This window comes from Phytophthora ramorum, assembly GCF_020800215.1.
Source record: "Phytophthora ramorum isolate Pr-102 chromosome Unknown Phyram_PR-102_s0025, whole genome shotgun sequence".
NCBI lineage: Eukaryota > Oomycota > Peronosporomycetes > Peronosporales > Peronosporaceae > Phytophthora > Phytophthora ramorum.
In genome coordinates, this window is record NW_027150671.1 from 72,357 (window position 1) to 93,331 (window position 20,975).

Below are 20,975 nucleotides of genomic sequence, written 5' to 3' on the forward strand. Positions count from 1 at the left end.
CGGGCTGTGGTACGAGTTTCTGCTGCGTCGTTGTTGTTGCTGGTGTCGTCGCTCTTTGCTCGGCGCTTTTTCCCGTCTTGGGATGAACTTTTTGAAGCCGAGGTGCGGGATTTAGCGTTGCGATCGGTGGGGGGCCCCACCATGACGGCGGCATGCGGCGCGATGGTCACGAGATGGTTGGCGAACATTGGGCAGGACTGCTTGGTTGTGGGACTGGACCTGGCGGGTTTGCTGGGGTTTCTCGTGGGGACGAGCGCGAGTTCGAGAATGAAAGCGACATAAGCTGTCGACCTTCTTGCAGTTGCTGTGAGCAAAAACTAGACGTCTTGGCTTGCATCGAGAATCCAGCCCATCGAGGTGCACCGTCATCTTCCCTGGTGCTCACATTTCCTTTTGGTCAATCAGTTGGGTGGACGAGATTGTCCAGCGTCGTAAACTCAGCATGACTGAAGTCGTGCTCGGGAGCGAGGTAACATCATGTGAAGCCATTTCCTCGCCACTGAAGACCTCAACCGTCACTCACGTACCGAGAGCAAATGCGTCGTAGAATGCATGCATTGGCCAGCTATGCGAGTGACTGACGCACAAGCGAAGATGGTTCGTGCTGCCCGTGGTGCAGGCGCTGTAACGCCACCGACTCAGGAAATCGACTAAAATCCGGGGCCGGATTTGGTTGGTGATGCACACGACGCCGTGTGTCGCTGACACGGCCGCCGATGTATTAAGCTACGCGAGCCTTTAGTCGCATGAGCACTAGTGTCGCATCAAGCATCGATCGATGCACATACAGTAGCAACGTGCCATCAGCCGAGCCAGGATTTTAGTCAAATTGAAGCCACTTTCGGCAGGTGGAGGTGAACGTGAAGTGAACGTTCCTGGCGTCGAAAGGCGCAAGCGTTAACCACGTGGCTGTCCTCGCCTCGAAATGACTGGCGCTGGGGCTGCAGCTAGAGTCCTGAATCAGGGCTCTTGATGCTGCCTGCCAAAAGAGAGACCAACATCATCGGAGACTTTGCGCGGCTGAAGCCATTTGGCTACGTGCGATCTTTCCACGGTAGGTAATCATGCCGTTGCGATTGCACCCGTCGATTCGGTAGACGATGCCACATTCTGCGCAGTTAATAGGCGCTGAGCAACAACCAACGACGGCCAAACCCGTGGCTTGCAGCTTCGGAGAACCCACCCAGCAATCAGCTGGATGGCGATCGCCATTGCAGGCAGCCCCACAATGCTCACGCGCCGAAATCCCAGCCGAGGATCCCGCTCTGCGTGTCTTTCGTGCCTTCACCTTGGCTGCTCCAGCACGGGGAGTGATGAAAATGGAGCTGGTGCTGCTAAATCCACGCATGTTGCCTAGCCTACAGCCCCGAGAGCGAACGCCGGCCGGCCAGTGTAGCCATCGCTTCGCGGCTTTCGGGGCGGCTACCGGCACGATGCTTCCATGACTCTGACGTGGCTAGCGAAAAGGCCAGCCGGCGTCTTGAAGTTGGCCGCACTCACTCCACAACTCGCGTTCGTCCCCGCACTCGGAAACCGTCCATGTTCGCCAACCACCTCGTGACCATCGCCCCGCACGCCGCCGTCTTGGTGAGCCACACGGACCGGAGTGTCAAGTCCCGCAGCCCGTCCCCCACCACACTGACAGTCAACAGCAAGAAGTCGCAGCACAACCGAGCCAAAAGCGAACGCGACGCCAACGACAAGAAGGCCCGAGTACAGATCCGCATTGCGTCGCACCAATCCTGCTGAGCCCCAGCCATCGAAAGCTCTGGAAGTCTATCGGCCATCGGTTCTGTATACTACGTCGACGCTGGTTGAAGCGCTGCAGACAACTTTACTTTATTTCCTACTTATCCAATGTCACCGCCTAACGGAGGCCATACCACAGTCGCTAGATACAAAGTGAATAAAGTGTAGTGTTCATTCATTGATTAAGAAGTTGTAGTCTTGGATGTAGTTCTGTGCGCTAGTCTCCGTTAGCGCCTTCCTTGGTCGTTGCCTAGTTGAGCGAATAGCCCTGGAGCGTCGCGCGCGGAGCGAAAGTGAAGGTGCCCGGCTCGTACGACTCGACGTGGGAGGCCATCTGCGCGATCGAGCAGCAGCCGCAGCAGAAGCTGAAGGCGGCGTCCTCGACGTGCGACCCGGGAATGCTGAAGAGCGTGCGGATGCGCCAGCGCAGCCGCAAGAGGCAGAGAGCCGAGATGACGGCGCACAGCCAGAAGAGGAACTCGAAGAAGTCACTGTCAGCGCAGGCCGCAATGAGGGCAACAAGGTACAGGCCTCCAAACAGGCCGAGCACGTGGTAGAACTGCATCAGGCCGAGACGAGCGGAGATCTGAGCCACAGCGATGCCAGGGCAGCAGCATGACATCACACCTACGAGAGTAGAGGCAAGCATCAAAGGTTAGAACGATCCGTGGCTCAGGATACTAGCAGATTCGCAAAGTGTACCATTGGGAACCATCGAGTCGGTGAAGCCGAAGATGCCGGTCTTCCAGCGGCCGGTCACGATGCCATTGGAGTCGACACCTTGGTTGCTGCTGTCCGAGTCGGTGATGTTAACCATCACGTCGGCTTCCTTGGTCGGCGGCTCGAACTGCATTGTTGCTGAAGTTGCGTTGGGAGTTGGTGGCTGCTGGGGGAATTGAGGAATGAACAACGGGAGACTAGTTCTCGCATTCGTTTAGAGCCCACAGTCCAGGATGGATGGATCTTGGCCACCAAGACCTCGCGTTCTGACCTAACATTAGATACCGACGCAAGCCAGCAGACGGCGAGCACCAGCAGCACGTGGAGAGTATTTATGGCCAGCAACTAAAGCGCGGATCCATCGTCTCTAAAATAATCGCTCCGACACCCGCACAGAACAAGAATGGCTCGATAGGAATAGGTAAACGCGTAATCCCCACAGAAGGATTGAAGCGTAATACCCGCACAAAACGCCTCGCAGATTCCACCCACGACAGGACGCCAAACAATGTCAAACGCATCTACTTTCGGCTCGCGAACGACACCAGAACATGTCGCTAGTCTAATCGCTTCCTTGCTACATGTCGAAAACCGATCGGACCTTGCGGTTGCCACCTTGAACGAACGTTTCCTCCTCGGCTTCGCTGTCGTTGTCGTCCTCCTCGTCCTCGTTGCCAAAGAAATCCATTTCGTCTCCAAAGCCTCCGTTCACGGCTCCCAGTCGTTCGCCCGACTCGAGATCAACAGCCACGTGCATGTACCGGGTCTCATTCATTTTGTTCTCCATGGCGTGTAGCTTCCGCCGCAGATATACAAAACTCACAAGCAGAACCACAGACGAGAGGATTGTCGGCAGCACAACACCATAGAGCGTTGGGTGGGCAGACTCCATTTTATCTGAGACCAACGTCATCAAAAGGAACAGCTGCGCATCAAACGTGCCGTGAATGAGCACAGCCGGGAAGATTACCGCCAGCTTTGTGCGCCAGCGCCCTAGCTCTGCTTTCGCAGCATTTGTGCCTCGTTGCTCGCTGCCGCCCTGGCGATGAGTCAAAAGTCGTTCCGCCATACGCACGCCGGTAATTCCACCACAGATGCAGTGCAGTGGTGTGCTCGAGATAGTGCGCAAAGCTGCAGTAGAAATCTTATCGTGAAATGTCTTCGCCGCAAGGGAGAACCCCAAATTTTCCATCACGGAAAATCCCAGCGCACCGGCCAGCACTGCCAGGAACACCACGAACGCGTGGTTGGCATGTGGGCGGTGGTAGTACAACAGACGACTCGGGTGGCACATCATTCCTCGTATCGCTCCGTGTCGCTGCTGGCGCTGCTTCAGCGCTGTGAAGGCCGGCGTCGACGCATTTTTGCCTTTACAACAGCAAAACAAGCTGCGAATGCAGGAGACACGTCGTGAACTGCCGCAGCAGCACGTGCCTTGGATGATCCAGTACTTCAAGAACTCTTCCACGAGGGCGGCCACCACGTAGGCTAGCGCGAACATGAACATATAGTAGCCGAACGTCTTGTCCAGCTTGAGACTCTTCAGCATCTTCGACAGCTTCGGGCCATGCACTGGCACTGCTCTGGACTCAGTGGCCGGGGCATGGATGTACTTGTGCAGTTGGTTCTGGATAGAGACCCGCTGGTCGAAAAAACACAGCGCAGCCAGCAACGGACCTATAATGAGCTGGCCAACAAGGGCCAACGGTGGCAAAAGGATGGCCCCGCCCAGGAATGTCCTCAGGAGCTGCTCAATCTCTCGATCTCTGCAAAATAAGCAGGAAAACGTCAATGATTGGAATTTTGGAGTCCAAATTTCACGGTTCTAATGGCCGTACGTGACGCCATGATGCTGCTGCTGACGGTAGACCCAGCGGGAATAAACTAGCACCGGAAGGGAGAGCACGAACAGCACGAGAAGCACTTGTAGCTGACCGATTATCTGAAATAATACAATATTTTGTCAAAATAATGCTTCGTTATGAGGCTACACGGTCAATACGAGAACGGATTCAAAACGGAGTACGCACAGCGAGGAAGAGCGCGAACAACAGCAGGCCCGCGATGTATTGTCGGCGGCTGTAGCGCTGTAGCTTGGCCAGCAGCGGCATGACGTCCACGCAGTGCGCTGATTTGAGACGATAATATTTTTTTATGGAGAAGGGTTACCCTTCAAGGGTACATTATGTGTGGTGCACACAGATAACCTTGCAACTCTGCTGCAAACTTCATATTTATGATTTTGGATAGGGTGCAACTTCAACTTGCGGAGAACTTGACAATGGATCACTGGCCATTCATTACACTTACGTCTCACTGCCATTTGCTTCTACAATCAGGAAGGTACTCGGGCTACTGCTTCTCGCAGCCCGAGTCGTCCGACGTGCAGACCTGGCAGATCTGCGATCGGTACGAGCGCTTGCAGCCAAATTCGGCTTCGGCGCAGAGTGGACTGTTCTGGTAGCACGGCGGATTCAGAGCCGTAAGAGCGTCCACCGTGGGCAGCGCGCGCATCAGGCCGCCGTCGCTTGTGGTGGCGTTGGCCGATACCAGATCATCGTAGGCGGACACGAGCTTCTCGACACGCTCAGCGTTGGCGTCGCTGTCGCCTGGGTTGGCCCAGAAGTCGAGACCCGTCACTAAAGACACGACGCTGCCCAGCAGACCTCCCAGCAGAGACGTCACGACAGTGGACACGCTGAACTCGATGCCGCCATCCTCGCAGAACTCGTAGTAGTCCGCGTACGTCTTGCCGGTGAGCGGGTTGATCATGGACGTGATACCGACGACGTCGTCCAGCAGGATGTAGCCCAGAATCTCGTACGAGAACGTGCACGTCACTCCATCAGGCTCCACTCCGAGAGGGCACATACCGCCAGGATACTCCTCGCGACAGGCGTCCGTCTTGTCGTCCCAGAGCTCCTGAGGGCAGCTATTGGGGAAGGAGAACCAGTAGTTGTGAGGGTACGGCGCGATGGCCTCGTTGTCCTGCAGCGTGCCGCCAACGCAGAAGCCCAGGTTGGGCTGGCCGCCGGCACCGATATATTGGTTGCACACGTCCGGGAAAGAACCGTCGGAGTTGGGGTCGCACTGACCACCGTCCATGGCCATGAACGGACAGCGCTCGACAGCAAAGTCGTACTCGTCCGTGGCGTTGACATAGAACTCCATGGCTGCAGCCGGCTGCACCACCGTCGTCTGGTAGAAGACCACGTACTTGATGTCGTTCTTGCGCTCGCAGCTGGTGATGACCGACGCGTTGATGCACTCAGCCTGCACGTACTTGAGCGCGCCTTCCACAGACGCCATGTTAACCGTGTCCAGCACCGCCTGGTATTTATCTTCAAACGTGTCGTAGTAGGAAGATACAAAGCGCTGGTGCTCTTCATCCCATGCGGGTATGTCACCCTGCACACGCACGCCCAGGTTCGTAACCTTAGTGAACGATGAAGAGGACGAACCAGAAGCAGAAGCCGAGGTGGACGAAGCAGCAGAAGCCGAGGTGGACGAAGCAGCAGAAGCCGAGGTGGACGAAGCGGCAGAAGCCGATGTGGACGAAGTAGTTGAGGCAGTAGAAGCCGAGGTGGACGAAGCAGTCGAGCTAGAAGACGCCGTCGACGCGCCCGAGGAGGCGGAGGCCGAAGATACGGTCGGAGTCGGGGTCGAGTCCGCAGAGGAGCCTGACGCTGAAGCCTGGACTGTTGAGCCAGCCGAGGAACGCGAACCAGACACCGGTGTTTGCGTCGGAGTTGAATTCGTGGAGGAAGTTGATCCAGCGGTGGATGACTGAGTCAAAGATGAGTCTGTAGATGAAGCAGAGGCATCAGTGGAGGACTCAACCGGAGTGGAGCCCGTAGAGGAAGTAGAGCCAGCAGTAGACGACTGGGTCGTAGTTGAGTCCGTAGAGGAAGTTGAGCCGGCGGTGGACGCCTGGGTCGAAGTCGAGTCCGGACCCGAAGATGAGGTCGGCGCTTGAGTTGAACCCGCATAGGAACCAGAAGCAGCATTCGACGACTGAGCTGGAGTGGAGCCCGTAGAGGAAGTAGAGCCAGTGGTGGACGACTTCGTCGGACTTGAGTCTGGGGCTGAAGTAGAACCGGCGGTGGACGACTGGGTCGAAGTTGAGTCCGTAGTGGGAGCAGAGGCATCACTAGACGACTGGGCCGGAGTTGATCCCGTCGAGGAAGTAGAACCAGTAGTAGGCGGCTGGGTCGGAGTGGTGCCCGCAGAGGAAGCAGATGCATCACTAGACGACTGGGCCGGAGTTGATTCCGCCGAGGGAGTAGAACCAGTGGTAGAGCCAATGATAGACGACTGGGCCGGAGTGGTGTCCGCAGAAGAAGCAGACGCGCCGGTTGAGGAAGTAGATGGAGCGGTGGACGCCTGCGTCGGAGTAGAATCAGTAGAGGAAGCAGAGGCATCAGTGGAAGACTGAGCTGGAGTTGAGTCCGTGGACGCCGACGTGGAGGCCACAGAAGAAGTCGTCGTGGGGGTGGAGTCTTCCGAGCCGACACCGCTATCCACAGTGCTGTGCTGCTCTGCATTGCTTCCGCTGTAGGCCGTCGAACCGTTCACGCTGCTACCTGGAACTTGCTGTTCTCCAGTCTTGCCGCTGCTACCGGCGACATCAGATCCGACCTGCACGCCTTCATCGCTCGGGGCTGAGGCAGCGGAATCCGTTGCGTCCACTGACGATGCGCCTCCCTTGCTGGCATCGTTGGTGTCTCCCTTCGTCGGGACAGCACTGCCGTTAGTTGAGCCACTGCCGCTCACGTCATCGGCCGGAGTGGTATCGCTACCAACACTAATGTCACTCCCCTCAGCATCAGCCGCACTGTTCGTGGCATCTCCCTTGGTTGAGGTTGAGGCGGAGCCCTCGCTATTGTTGTCCTGTGTCGTGGAATCGTCAGTTTGGCTGGTCGTGGTGGTATCGCTCCCGCTCGAGCTGGTCGCAGGAGTTTCGTAGCTGTTGGTCGAGGTAGAGCCGGCCACTTGAGTGGCATCGCCTCCGGCAGAGCTAGGAGTGGCAGTCGTGTGACTTGCATCGCTGCCTGCCACGGAGCTCGAGCCGGCCACTTGCGTGGAATCGCTGCCCTCCGAAGCGGAGACCGTACCCGTGGTGGCCGCCGGTGCGTCGGTGCTGTAGTCGCCCGTGTCGGCGAATGCGGAGCCCGTCTCGCAGATTGTGGCGCCCTTGGCTTCCGTCAGCTCTGAGGCCACAGCCAGCGCCGCGCAGATGGCGAGACCCAAGGACAAGACCTTCATCGTTCACAGCAAAGAGATAATGGAGGTCAGGCGAGAGAGCGGAAGTGAAGCGGACGGAGCGGACATGATCCAGAGCGTGACTGACCGTGGGCCCATCTGGTGTCCAGGAGCGCAACTCTGGCGGCTGAAGTCCACAGTGTGGAGGAGTTGTAGAAGATGGGCGGGATTACCAGGCATTCGGAGACCGGCGTCTCGTTGCTGGCGGATGCATGGCACCAGCTGGGGCAGAGACTGATGTCGAAGCAAGGCATGTCGGTGCCGACCACCTGGACGCCAAGGCTTGCTCTATGGAAGTCTGTCTGCTCCAGGTGCGTGGGTCATCTACATAGCGATAACTCTCCGACACGACACTCCAGTCTCCGGCTCGCTCTGTCGCGGCGTCGCGCGGCCGCGAAATGCGTTGGCGATCATCTTCCGCTTGCTATGTCGAAATGCATCAAGCGTCGGAACGGAATGGCCGGTCAGTGACTGGATATAGGTGTCGGCCCCCTAGCAGGGAGTTCCAGCTGCATCGCGATCGCCAGCTGCAAATACTTTCCTGCCTCGATATCACAGATGCCACAGCAACAGCGCTGTCCTGTCGGTTCTTGCCTGCGTCTGCATCGTGGTATGAACGCAGAGCGACCTCGGCGCGGGGCATTGGCGCTGTCGTGCGGATGCGATGGAAGGGAGCGCGAGGCACCGACCGCACCAAGGTCTCCGATGAACTCGTGGAGATGCTGCTCCTACGTCGTCCCATTGACGCTTCCGGCTCTTCGTGACCGAGGTGGGACGTCTAGTGGACACAGAAGGACACATTTGACGCTGCCTCGTTTCATCAATCGAGCTCGCGCATTGAGGCTTGGTCAACGATCGATTTGTGTGGACGCTTTGTGTTTGACCCGATACTGTATCGATTTCCAAGTTGGACAGCAACGAAGCGCACTTCATGGGTTTCTGCTCGTGGTGGCCCCTCACGCAAAGCTGTAGGTAGCTGCGTGTCAACGCCTGTGAGGGATAAGTGTCACCCCCGGCCCCAAATCACATGTAAGCTTACATCAAACATTTCATTTGTGACGCCTCGGAGGAGGATCTCCCTGTTGGATTCCCGTTGAAGCGTTTGGCGCGCAAGCAGGAAAAGAAGGAAAGCCAATTTCACTCTCGATCCCTGCCAGTGAAGGTCTCCTGTGGTGCTAAAGAATATCTCGCCAGTCGGCGCTTGTCCCCAAAGTCATCGGCGTTATTAACGTGTGGGTAAGTAATTTTTACTGGAAGAGTAATACCGTACGATCTTCTAATTCTCTCGTTCTTACGCTGCATTCTTGCAACAAGGTGTAATATTACGTGCAGCCCCACGCGATGAAGGTGGTGAGGATCGTGCATCCCGTCTTCCAATGGATCTCTGAGGTCCATCCGAAATGGGCGGAAGGGAACAGTTTGATGTATCTGCGAGCTCACCCACGCCAGTATGGAGTCCGCTCGACCGACGAGCAGTGAGTGATCACGGGATGTTACCGGTACAGTTTTGTCTATGTATTATAGTTGCTGCGCCAAGTTGCTGGTGAGCCACCAAAGCTGCAAATCAGTGGCGGGCCAGCCTGATCAGATCCCAACCTGGATTATTGGACCCCCGCTGAGACGGTTGGTTGTTGTAAACATTCACCGAGGCAGTGGTGGATACGCACGCACCGACAGATCTGGATTTCCTGCGTGCCCTGCATCGCTTCCCCTGCAACCTCTCTACCTCCATGGCGTCACCGCTGGACATGCCTGAAGGCGTCGTTCTCGACTTTGACGTCGAGATTGTGGCAGCGAACGTGAGTACCCTCCTCCAGAGGCAAAGGTACCTTCTCGGTCTAACCCTAATGTATTGGCTTGTAGAACATCGAGGCCGGCGACTTCCTCGGCTGGACGGCAGCTCTCCGAGGTGAGCTATCGTCGAGTGACGCCTACGTTTCGATCGAGATCGACGGCGTGAAAGTGGGCTGGACACGACCCATCTTCGATACTCTCAAACCAGCTTGGAACGAGAGATTTTACTTCCGAAATGTCCGTCCGGGCTCCCTGTGCAAGTTGTCCTTGTTTGACAAGGACATGGATGCTGACGATGAGCTGGGGGCGGCGCAGTTCACGGTAGAAAACACGGGCGGCCAAGAGCTTATTTCCGAGCTGCCGATCACATTGGCCGACAAAAAAGCAGGCGTCCTTGTTATCAGGGTGGGTCCGTCATGTTACTTGCCGTTTTCGCTCATAAGATTAACACCAATTTGCACTCTTGTCGTTCTGCAGACCAAAGGTATTCCAGCGAATTCAGTAGACAACGAGCTGCTTCGTGAGGTCGGTCCTGTTCGTTACTCGGTGCACTCGAGCGTCGGCGCGGGGCTCTTGTCCATGCTGACGTCCAATGACGATAGACTCGAGTCGTTGGCGTATCGCGTCCAGCTCCACAATATCCCGGAGTTCCTACCAACAGAGCACGAGTGGAACAAGAACTACCCCACGATTCAGCGAATCTTTTCGCCAGACCACCCCGAGTCACCCATTCTTCGTCAAGCGATCTTAGCGCAGCATGCCGTGGTCTACTCTCACGGCCCAGAAAACACGCACTACGGCTCCATTTCATCTCCTGCCGACTTCTTCAAGCTTATCCACGATGGTAGACGTCAAGACAAACCGGTGCTCTACACGTATGTGATCACCAACAAGGGCTGGTACTTCTCCGAAACGGGCGCTGATTTCTTCAAGGACATGCTGTCTAAGCACATGCTGCACTCGGGCGCCGCGTTCTCCGTCTTGTACGTCTGGAAAGCAGAATAGTTAGTAGACATGCTGACTCATTTGCTGTGTTCGTGGACAGGTATGCTGGAGAGTTTCGCGTTGACAATGACACGCCAGGTGAACCCAAGCTCATTATCGACAACAACAGCGGCACGTACGCACCACCGATGGAGGATCTGCCGCACGTCAAGGCCCTTCTTGAGAACAACTTCCCTGGGATTGAGTGCGAGGCGCTGGACCAGCACGAAGAAGCGTTGCAGCAGGCACGCAAGGAGATTTTAGCGCTGTGGGAGTAGCCCTGTGATTGTGGCAAGAACGTTGAAGAACAACTCGGTAATATAACGCGTGGGTTCGTTTTTTTTATTACTACAAAAGAGACATGGGTAAGGAATTGGTAAGCAATTGTCTACTATCAGATCAAATTTGAATTCTCCAGACCACAATCATCATGGGCCAAGCTGCTTCGAACGGGGCGCTGCCGGCCTCGGCACGCCCGACCCCCACGCTGTTCCCGCTGGCGTCCGACGAATCGGACCTGCCCGAGGGCGCCCTACTCGACGTGGAGCTCGAAATCGTGTCTGCCAAAGTGCGGAATAAAAAAAAACGGCATTCATTCCTTTCATTCTCAAGTGGTAAAATGCACTAATGACTTCGTTTCACAGGGTATCGTGGCCGGGGACTATTTGGGCGTCACGGCGCTCATGAAGGGCCAATTGAGCTCCAGTGACGGCTACGCGGTGATCGAGGTGGACGGCCAGAAAGTGGCCTGGACGCACCCCATCTTCTCGACGCTGGAGCCTGTGTGGAACGAGAAGTTCTTCTTTAAGAACGTGCGGCCGGACTCACTGTGCAAGTTGTACCTGCTCGACAAGGACGTGAACACCGACGACGAGCTGGGAGAGACCCAATTTATGGCCGCCAACACTGACGGTGCCGAGTCGACGTTCGAGTTGTCCATTTCTCTCAATGGGAGAAATGCCGGCACCATTGTGGTCAAGGTTGGTGCCACCTTTTTCATGATATTCTGGTGAGGGGCTTGTGAAATTTGACTTCAGGTGTTGAGGGCTGCAGGTCAAGTCGCACCCGGTCATCCCTGAGCACATCAATTGGTTTCACGAAGTCGGCCCTGTCCGCTACTCAGTGCACTCGAGCGTGACCGCGGGATTCGTGACCATGTCGACGTCGAACGCTGCCAGGATCGAGTCGCTGGCTTACCACATTCAACTGCACAACATCCCGCAGTTCTTGCCGACGGACCACGAGTGGAACAAGGACTACCCGACGATCCAACGCATCTTCTCACCGGACTTCCCGCAGGCACCTGTGCTGCGCCAGGCGATTCTCACGCAGCACGCTGTGATCTACACACACGGCGCGAAAAACACCAAGTATGGTGCGATTTCGTCGCCCGCCGAGTTCTTTAGACTTATTCACGACGGAAGGCGCCAGGAGAAGCCCGTGCTTTTCACGTACGTGATCACCAAGAATGGCTGGTATTTCTCCGAAACGGGCGCTGCGTTCTTCAAGGACATGCTGTCCAAGCACATGCTGCACTCGGGTGCTGCGTTCTCCGTTCTGTACGTTTGCTATTGCCGAGGCAGTCATTTGCCATGATTGTTGTGTCTACTGTAGCGTGACCTTTGTTTGTGCACAGGTATGCTGGCGAGTTCCGCGTTGACAACTATCTGTTCGACGAGCCGAAACTCGTAATTGACAACGACAGCGGCACGTATGCACCACCCAAGGCGGATTTGCCGCAGCTGAAGGCGCTCATCGAGAATAATTTCCCGGGGATTTTGGTTGACGCGTTGGATCGCGAAGACGAAGACCAGCAGAAAACACGGAAGGAGATCCTGGACTCATGGGCGTAGAGGTCGTCACTCCATTGCAATAAAGAGAGTTAGGCAAGTCTTGATGAAAACACAACCACTTCGACTTCGTGGCCAATTCCAGCCCGACGGAAGCACAGATAATGTTTCTAAGGAACTGTTGGCACGTTGTTTACAAGTCTTCACTAGAATGATGCAGCAAATAAAGCTGCAGGAGTTCTTCAGTAGCACCGACCAACTACTCAAGGGGAGTGTATATTACTTGCACGAAATGGCCTGCACGAATTCAGTACGTCTACACGGCCATCGACATAGAGACTCTCTATGCCCAGCCATCCAGGATCTCCTGACGCGCCTGCTTGAGCTCGTCGTCGTCGCGGTCCTTCGCCTCAACTGAGATCCCCGGGAAGTTGTTCTCGAAGATCGCCTGTAGCTTGGGCAGGTCCGCCTTGGGGGGCGCGTAGGTGCCGCTGTTGTTGTCGATCACGAGCTTGTACTTGCCGAAGTGGCTCTTCTCGATGTGGAACTCACCCGCGAATTTGACGGAGAAGGCGGCGCCCGAGTGCAGCATGTGCTTAGACAGCATGTCCTTGAAGAAGGCGGCGCCCGTCTCCGAGAAGTACCAGCCCGTTGGGGTGATGGCGTACGTGAAGAGCACGGGCTTGTCGAGGCGACGGCCATTGTGCACGAGCTTGAAGAAGTCGGACGGCTCCTTCAGCTCGCCGTACTCAGCAGTGGCACCGTGGCCGTAGATCACCGCATGCTCCGTGGCAATGGCCTTGCGGAGCACAGGTGACCCTGGGTTGTTCGGGGAGAAGATCTTCTGGATGGTGGGGTAGTTCTTGTTCCACTCGTGGTCGTTGGGCAGGAACTGCTGGATGTTGTGTAGTTGCACGTGGTAGGCCGAGGACTGCAGCTTGTCGTCGTCCGTCATGGACTGCGTGATGATGCCAGTGGTGAGGCTCAAGTGGCCCGAGTAATGCACCGGGCCGGCCTGCGTGAGCACGCCGTCGCCGTGCGGCTTGGTGGCGTGCGACTTGACCTTGACCACGATGGTGCCGGCCGCCTTGTCGTTGCGAGTGATGGGTAGCTCGAATGTCGTCTCGGCGCCGTCCGTGTTGGCCGCCGTGAACTGCGTCTGGCCCAGCGCGTCGTCGCCGTCCATATCCTTGTCCAGCAGATAGAGCTTGCACAACGTGTCGGGCCGCACGTTCTTGAAAAAGAACTTCTCGTTCCACTCGGGCTCGAGCGTGTCGAAGATGGGTCGCGTCCAGGCCACCTTCTGGCCGGCCACCTCGATGAGCGCGTAGGCGTCGCTGGAGGCCATGTGGCCCTTGAGCGCCGCCTTCATGCCGAAGTAGTCGCCGGCCGCGATGTCCTTGGCGGCCACGATCTCGAGTTCGACGTCGAGGACGGAGTGCTCAAGCACGGGTTTGCCGGCGTGGGACGAGGAAGAAGAAGAAGAGGAAGCTTGGCCCATGGTGCAGGAGAGGTGTGACTGGGAGGCGTCGGAATGGGAAATGATAGTCGTCGAGGGGCGCGCTGGAAGATCGCATTGCAACGTGCCCTTTGCTGTTGTGCGGCTCTGATTCATCTGCGACATGAAAGTATCCATCTGGACCGATTACGGCTGAAAATTGTAGACGCACGACAACGAGCACAATCCAACTTTGACGAGATCTATTTTAAAATACAGCGCTGAGCGTTGGCTGTGGCCACGCGCTTCCTCCGCGCCTGTCTTTTGCTTTCGGTGACACACGTGGCAGCCAGCTCTTATCCGCGCCACGCTGGAACTTCATCATACAACGGCTGCACTCGTGTCCATGCCGAGCTTTTAGCCGTTGATCAATTGACCGATCGATGCAATTGCTTTGCTCGCTGAGTCGGCAGACGATAGCAACTCAATCACAGTAATGGTGCATTTACTAGCAAGCTTTCTGATGCCAACACGCAGTGCAGACTGCACTGCAGGCTTAATCTCTATCCCATGGTGCACTCACATGTAATATATCATTCAAACGTTTCGCTGGGTGAGCACCAGCGGGGACGTCAAAACCCTTTTGTCATCATAACACGTGCATATATGTCGGTGCCTCGAGGCATTTAGGACCAAGTTGGGCTGCTCAAGCCGTGTCGGCCAGCCCCAATCTACAGACAACCGTACCGTATAGGTATTTTATTAAAAAAACAAATTCGACAAACATCCCCGGCTCAGTAAACTACAATGCTGTCATGTCGCACGCAACTGACAATCATCAACTTGAAAATCAGGTGGGGGTACGTGTCGGTCGCTTCAACCACACTCCGATCCACGTCAGATCCAAGCATTCATCAATCCGCCTCATCAAACGAACATCTCCGCCATGGGTCAAGCTTCCTCATCCCCCGCTCCTTCCACCGCCCCGCCGACCGCCGAGCCTGTGCCAGAGAACTCCGTCCTCGACATCGAACTCGAGATCGTGGCCGCCAAGGACATCGCGGCCGGCGACTACTTCGGCGCGAAGGCAGCACTCAAGGGCCACGTGGCCTCCAGCGACGCCTACGCGCTCATCGAGGTGGCCGGCCAGAAGGTGGCCTGGACGCGACCCATCTTCGACACGCTCGAGCCCGAGTGGAACGAGAAGTTCTTTTTCAAGAACGTGCGGCCCGACACGCTGTGCAAGCTCTATCTGCTGGACAAGGATATGGACGACGACGACGCGCTGGGCCAGACGCAGTTCACGGCGGCCAACACGGACGGCGCCGAGACGACATTCGAGCTGCCCATCACTCGCAACGACAAGGCAGCCGGCACCATCGTGGTCAAGGTCAAGTCGAGTCCGACCCTGGTCGTCGGAAACGGAGCCCTGCAACAGGTTGGACCTGTGCACTACTCGGTGCACTCGAGTTTTATCAATGGTATTATCACAGACACCACCACAGACGACGAGAAGCGCGAGTCTTTTGCCTACCACGTGCAACTGCACGACATCCAGCGGATCCTACCTACGGACAACGTGTGGAACCACAACCACAAACCCGTGCAGAGGATTTTCTCTCCGGATCACCCGGAAGCTCCGGTGCTACGGAAGGCCGTGGCGTCGGAGCACGCGGCCGTGTACAAACATGACTCGGACACTGTGTACGGGGAGTTTAACGGGCCAGCCGACTTCTTTAAGCTGCTTCACGACGGCAAACGTCTGGACAAACCCGTGCTCTTTACGTACGCCATCATCTCGACGGGCTGGTACTTCTCCGAGACGGGGGCCGCCTTCTTTAAGGACATGCTGTCCAAGCACATGCTCCATTCGGGGGCGCAGTTCAACGTCAAGTATGCTGGCGAGTTCCACATTGAACAGGGGCGTCAGGGAGAGTACAGGCTGCTCATTGACAACAATAGCGGCACCTACGCACCGCCAAAGGAGGAGCTGCCGCAGCTCAAGACGCTGCTGGAAACAAACTTCCCGGGCATTTCGGTCGACGTACACGACCGCAGCGACCCGGAGCTCAAGGAGAAACGGAAGGAGATCCTTGATGCCTGGGCCGCATAAGAAGTTTGTCCAAATGGATCCGTGTCTACCTCGTATCACCTCTGCTGAAGGTTCGACAACGAACGTCAATTTCTTGACAAGTTTGCAACTTTTGGCGGTATTTTGGTCCAAATATAAAACTACTTGCAGTTATAAGTTGGTCCAGTTCGTCCATTATTTTGAGCGGTAGTGCAAAAATATACAGCGCTCGACGCCCGAGAATTTCCCGCCGTCAGTGCTCATCGTAGCTGGAACGAGGCTCACGTTCAAGGTTTGGTGTGAATTATGGCGATGGTGAGCATCGGCGAGCGGATACGAAGGCAGGCAGCTCGCTTCATCCATAAATGGGAGGCTTATCAGGTCGAGTTGCACGGGTTCTATTCCATTGAGCGCTTCACAGCCATGAACGAGTACAACCGATCTACCAGCTCTTGGCGTGCGTTGGCGGTGCTTCTGTTTACACCATTGCCCAGCCTGATTTTAGTCGCCATGATTGACGCAATGCCTTTAGAGGACGCCGAGAAGGGGTTTAAGCACAGCGGTGTTGCATGGGTGCGTGGCACCTTGACGTGTTTCATCTACACACACTGTGCAATCGAGCAAATTCGATTATACAACCCGATTCTCAACTTGGGGTTATCAGCTGGACTTTGTATCTCGATTCCTGCATCAATTCTCACGTCCGCGCTGGCTTTAGGCTTGTCGGCATCAATTTGCTGGCCACTGCCGTTTGCCTCGCTTTTGATGGCGGGCCCCTGGCTCGGCTTCATTTCTTTTTTCTTTCTGAGGGTCCGTGGGGCTCACATACGCGCCAATCCAGAAGCTGTGAAAGAAGTCGTGCGATTCGCGACAATTACCGGAGCCCAGGTCTCGAACGTACTCATCTATGCAGGATTTAGCACCGTATTCACGAAGATGCCGCCTCAGTATCAGCCAGTGTTCGCTCTGTTGATTCCGGTGTACAAAGTGATACAGAAGAACGTCACCAGCCGCCTTCTTGCAGGCTTCGATGACTCGAAGCCCCAAATGGTCATTCTCAATATTGAGATTTTCAATGCGCTCTTCATTGCGACGTGTTTACAGAACTCGCAGTCCGTTGGCACAAGCATCACTCTCATTGCCGTGGATCTCTTACAAGCAGCCATTTCGCTCCTCGACTTGCACCGAATGGTCTACAACGTGAAGAAAACCATGAATAAACTAGGAGTGAGCACCAATGCCTTGATATCGACGGCAGAACTCGTTCTCAAGAAGTACCCTGCTATGGCAGGGAAACAAAGGAGGCCTGACGTATGGGCGGAAGACTCTACCCCACGCCCCGTAACGAAGAAGCAGGTACTGCCGACAATGAATATGCAAGTGGGTGATTGCGATATTCCTGCTACTTTTTGCTCTCTAGCTCCAATTGATGCATCACACGACTCGCTGTCATCGTCTGTTCGGTTGGGAACCACAGCCAAATGCACTGGAATCTCTTCCGCTGGACAAAGAACCGGCCTCAACAGACTTACCAGTCAGGAACACCACCGGTTACTCAAGAAGGCACTGCAAGTGCTCTTCTTGACGGAGTTCATGCTGCTTATCGAGTTTACAGAAGTGCTGGTCTCTATTATTTATGGTGAGTCAGCCCACCCTCGGTACAAGTTGCTTGTTGCTAACTGCTTTCGTGTTCCTTTCCAAGGAGGGTACATGGTGATCCTGTTTTACCTCCCCAATCGTCGATATTACCACCAACTCGCTCATCTCACGCACCATGAGCTATGGAGCAAGGTCAAAAGTGTGTTGGGATACGGGATGCTCGAACTTGTGTCTTTGATACTTCTCGTGTGTGTGCTGAACCGCCTAGTGAATCGCTTCTCGCTACAGCAACTTGCCTTTGTGCTGGAACGGGAGTTTTTTATGGTTCAGCCAAAGCTTATCATTTGGGTTACTATGACAATGCAGTCCGAGCTGCCACAAATGGGTAGGTTCGTGGGTTAGGCGGTTAATATCCCAAACTGACTGCTATTTGCTTGTCACCAGGAGTGGATTACAGCTTTGAGTTTGCTTGGCTTCATCAAAGGAACAACAGCACGGAAACGCCGTAATGTACAACTGTAAGGAGTCATTTCTAGTGTAACTGGTACCATATCAATACCTTTTGCTACACAGCTAACCTGAATACCCAAGTTACAGGTTCTTGACGCAATTCGAATCAGTGGACGTGCACACCTCGCAGATCTGCGAACGGTACGAGCGCTTACAACCGAACTCGGCCTCAGCGCAGACCTCACTGTTCTCGTAGCAGGGAGGGTTGGCAGTCGTCAATTCGCTCACAGTTGGCAGAGGCTGCATCTCACCACCGTCAGTCGTCGTTGAGTTTTTCTCTACAAGTGCGCCGTAAGCAGACACGAGCTTTTCCGCGCGTTCAGCATTGGCGTCACTGTCGCCCGGGTTGGCCCAGAAATCAAGACCATCCAGCCACGTGACGCCATCGTCCGACACTGAGACGCTGAATTCCACACCTCCGGCCGTGCAAAACTCCGAGTAGTTCGCGAAGGAGGCCCCAGTCTCCGGATTAACCAAGGACGTGATACCCACGACGTCGTCCAGCGGGATGTAGCCCAGCACCTCGTACGCAAACGTGCAGGCCTCTCCATTGGGCTCCACTCCGAGAGGGCACATACCGCCAGGATATTCCTCGCGACAGGCGTCGGTCTTGTCGTTCCAGCGACTTTGTGGACAACTGTTTGGGAAGGAGAACCAGTAGTTGTGCGGGTATGGCGCGATGGCCTCGTTGTCCTGTAGTGATCCACCGACACAGAACCCCAAGTCTGGCTGGCCGGCAGCTCCGATGTACTGGTTGCACACGTCTGGGAATGAGCCGTCGGCATTCGGGTCGCACTGGCCGCCATCCATCGGCATGAATGGGCAGTGCTCAATGGCGTAGTCAGACTCATCCGTTGCGCTGGCGTAATATCCCATCGACGCGGCAGGCTGCACCACCGTCGTCTCGTAGAAGACGACGTACTGGATGTTGTTCTTGCGCTTGCAGTCGGTCACCACCGACGCGTTGATGCACTCAGCCTGCACGTACTTGAGAGCGCCCTCGACGGCTGCCATATTGACAGTGTCGAGCACAGCTCGGTACTTTTCATCGAACGTGGTGTAGTATTTGGACACGAAGCGCTGGTTGTCGGCATCCCATTTGGGCATGTCGCCCTGCACACGGGCTTGGAGCGACTTCACCTTCTGGAAGGGCGTTGAGATCGAACGCGACGACGAATATGACGCTGAGCCAGTTGCGTCGTAGTCGTCATAAGCTCGTACGTGACTAGCAATGGAGTCGTCGTCGCCGCCAACATCCACGGACGAGTCACCACTAGACGAGGTTGCATCGAGATCGCTGTAGCTAGAGGTCGAGGAGGCTTCGACCGCGCTTTGGTACTTTCGTGATGGTTTACAACCATCAGCGACCACAGAAGTACCGGTCACAATCATCGATGCGGAGAGTACGAAGGTCAAGGCGGTGAAGACTTTCATGGTTGCTGGAGTCTGTGGCTGCTCAGGTACTTGCGAGTGAAGAGGCAAAAGTAGGAATGAAAGTTCTGAAAAGCGTCTGACGCGCTCCGTCGCGCTATCCTCCAAAACAATGCCGTTTGGAGGCTACTTGAAGCCGGCGCGTAACACCAAGAGTATTTGGAGAAGCAGCGTTGGTTTCAGATACATGACGGATCAAAAACTTCAGGCCGGAGCGTTTGCAATGCAGATTGCTTGGGTTGCACAAGTGCTAGCCAGATAGCTGCTTCTATATAGTCGCTATCAGCGCCTGTCCGTCCATCTTGATTCTCCGCTCTTTGTTATGCTGTTGTGGTTTTAAGTGAGCACCTCGCTCATGGTTTGTCGAGTTGAGGAGAAGTATCCACTACATACTTGCAGAACGGGAGTGATTAATGACTGTGGTAGGTTTTCGACTTCATTAGCGTACGAAACGGACAGGTGGTGCTGGAAGTACAGGTATTACGAAGCTAAAGGCCTATTGTTTCGAACGATCATCGAAATTGCCTGTCATGCAGTAATACAGAAAACAACTATCATCGTGCGTTTTAATGATCCAGTTCTTGACCCCCGAATTTTGGCGGTGGGTGTAAATCTCATGTGACGCAAGGCACGTTTTCAAGTGCGCATAGAGAGATGGTCTCTGTGAAACCTGCGTCGCAGCCAGTCTCTCACCGGCCCGAGCACCACGTAGTATTCGAACAAGATTGCTGCCGTCACATTGCCCAGCAGCAGCGCCAAGTACTGCGAGCGAAACGCCAGGGGCATTGGGATGTCCGGCAACACCATCACGTTCGTACCGCTCGAGATGCGAAACTTGTCAGTGAGTGTACCCGGTGGACCAAGCAGGAGATACACGTCGAGTACAGCGAGAGCAGCGTACAACACCAACAGCGGATAGTTGTGCCAGATCGATGCTCGATAGCGGGAACCAAAGCTGAAGATCCACGCGGCGAGCTGTTGTTGTGTGATGATCGTGAAGAAGAGCGTTGTCGCCAAGTGGTTGTCCGATAGTAGCCACCACTTGGCCAAGTCGACGTTGTCGGGGCTGAACGGGCAGTACCAGCGCTGGGAGGTGAGCATATAGATGCCGGATAGCAAAAAGATGACGTTGATGACCTCTTGCCCCAGGATTGAGAGCAGTGTGGATGGCCCGATAAGACTTGATGTAGGACGTTGGTCGCGCAGATCTGGTAGGGGCTGCGACAGGGTGATCACGTATGAGAGACCCACGAGAGTAAAGCCATCGGCCAGGATGAAGAACCATTCCGACAGGATAGTAGCGTTGTACCATTGGAACAGCCTCAAGGTAGACCCAATGACGCCGTACATGATGAGGAACTTGACCGACGCAAACGACGTCGCCAAGCTGCATCGACCTTCACGGCAAATGTCAACCACCGACTGAATCGTCTTGGGTTTGCTGGTAAAAGGCGAGACGACGGATGCATCCGCATCACTTAGCGCGATGCCAGCATGAGCAATACGCAACGCCCCACAGTCGTTTCCTCCATCTCCACACATACCCGTCACTGCGCCAGCCTCCATGTGCATTTTGACACACTCCACCTTGTCGTCGGGCGTCATGCGGCTGAAGATGCGAACGTAG

The 20,975-nt window shown here is 55.5% G+C and overlaps 9 protein-coding genes across 9 annotated transcripts; 4 read left to right on the forward strand and 5 right to left on the reverse strand.

Annotated features, from left to right (window-relative positions):
• Positions 1-1,539: 1,539 nt before the first annotated feature.
• KRP23_15105 (uncharacterized protein) lies at positions 1,540-1,749 on the forward strand (the record flags this gene model as incomplete). Its single annotated transcript, XM_067886006.1, has 1 exon — positions 1,540-1,749. One exon carries the CDS (start codon positions 1,540-1,542, stop codon positions 1,747-1,749), a length of 210 nt encoding a protein of 69 aa, XP_067736768.1.
• A 250-nt stretch (positions 1,750-1,999) lies between these two features.
• On the reverse strand, positions 2,000-2,602 carry KRP23_15106 (uncharacterized protein; the record flags this gene model as incomplete). The annotated part of the gene is made up of 2 exons (XM_067886007.1): positions 2,000-2,376; positions 2,452-2,602. The coding sequence occupies 2 exons, from the start codon at positions 2,600-2,602 to the stop codon at positions 2,000-2,002; spliced, it is 528 nt and encodes a 175-aa protein (XP_067736769.1).
• A 444-nt stretch (positions 2,603-3,046) lies between these two features.
• KRP23_15107 (uncharacterized protein) lies at positions 3,047-4,580 on the reverse strand (the record flags this gene model as incomplete). Its single annotated transcript, XM_067886008.1, has 3 exons — positions 3,047-4,235; positions 4,308-4,411; positions 4,500-4,580. 3 exons carry the CDS (start codon positions 4,578-4,580, stop codon positions 3,047-3,049), a joined length of 1,374 nt encoding a protein of 457 aa, XP_067736770.1.
• Positions 4,581-4,821: 241 nt separating this feature from the next.
• On the reverse strand, positions 4,822-7,734 carry KRP23_15108 (uncharacterized protein; the record flags this gene model as incomplete). Its single annotated transcript, XM_067886009.1, has 1 exon — positions 4,822-7,734. One exon carries the CDS (start codon positions 7,732-7,734, stop codon positions 4,822-4,824), a length of 2,913 nt encoding a protein of 970 aa, XP_067736771.1.
• Positions 7,735-9,461: 1,727 nt separating this feature from the next.
• Positions 9,462-10,787, forward strand: KRP23_15109 (uncharacterized protein; the record flags this gene model as incomplete). Its single annotated transcript, XM_067886010.1, has 4 exons — positions 9,462-9,530; positions 9,595-9,930; positions 10,003-10,508; positions 10,571-10,787. The coding sequence occupies 4 exons, from the start codon at positions 9,462-9,464 to the stop codon at positions 10,785-10,787; spliced, it is 1,128 nt and encodes a 375-aa protein (XP_067736772.1).
• Positions 10,788-10,939: 152 nt separating this feature from the next.
• On the forward strand, positions 10,940-12,362 carry KRP23_15110 (uncharacterized protein; the record flags this gene model as incomplete). The annotated part of the gene is made up of 4 exons (XM_067886011.1): positions 10,940-11,077; positions 11,154-11,489; positions 11,563-12,068; positions 12,146-12,362. 4 exons carry the CDS (start codon positions 10,940-10,942, stop codon positions 12,360-12,362), a joined length of 1,197 nt encoding a protein of 398 aa, XP_067736773.1.
• A 280-nt stretch (positions 12,363-12,642) lies between these two features.
• Positions 12,643-13,800, reverse strand: KRP23_15111 (uncharacterized protein; the record flags this gene model as incomplete). Its single annotated transcript, XM_067886012.1, has 1 exon — positions 12,643-13,800. One exon carries the CDS (start codon positions 13,798-13,800, stop codon positions 12,643-12,645), a length of 1,158 nt encoding a protein of 385 aa, XP_067736774.1.
• Positions 13,801-14,683: 883 nt separating this feature from the next.
• On the forward strand, positions 14,684-15,850 carry KRP23_15112 (uncharacterized protein; the record flags this gene model as incomplete). Its single annotated transcript, XM_067886013.1, has 1 exon — positions 14,684-15,850. One exon carries the CDS (start codon positions 14,684-14,686, stop codon positions 15,848-15,850), a length of 1,167 nt encoding a protein of 388 aa, XP_067736775.1.
• A 2,148-nt stretch (positions 15,851-17,998) lies between these two features.
• KRP23_15113 (uncharacterized protein) lies at positions 17,999-19,351 on the reverse strand (the record flags this gene model as incomplete). The annotated part of the gene is made up of 2 exons (XM_067886015.1): positions 17,999-18,320; positions 18,669-19,351. 2 exons carry the CDS (start codon positions 19,349-19,351, stop codon positions 17,999-18,001), a joined length of 1,005 nt encoding a protein of 334 aa, XP_067736776.1.
• Positions 19,352-20,975: the final 1,624 nt, after the last annotated feature.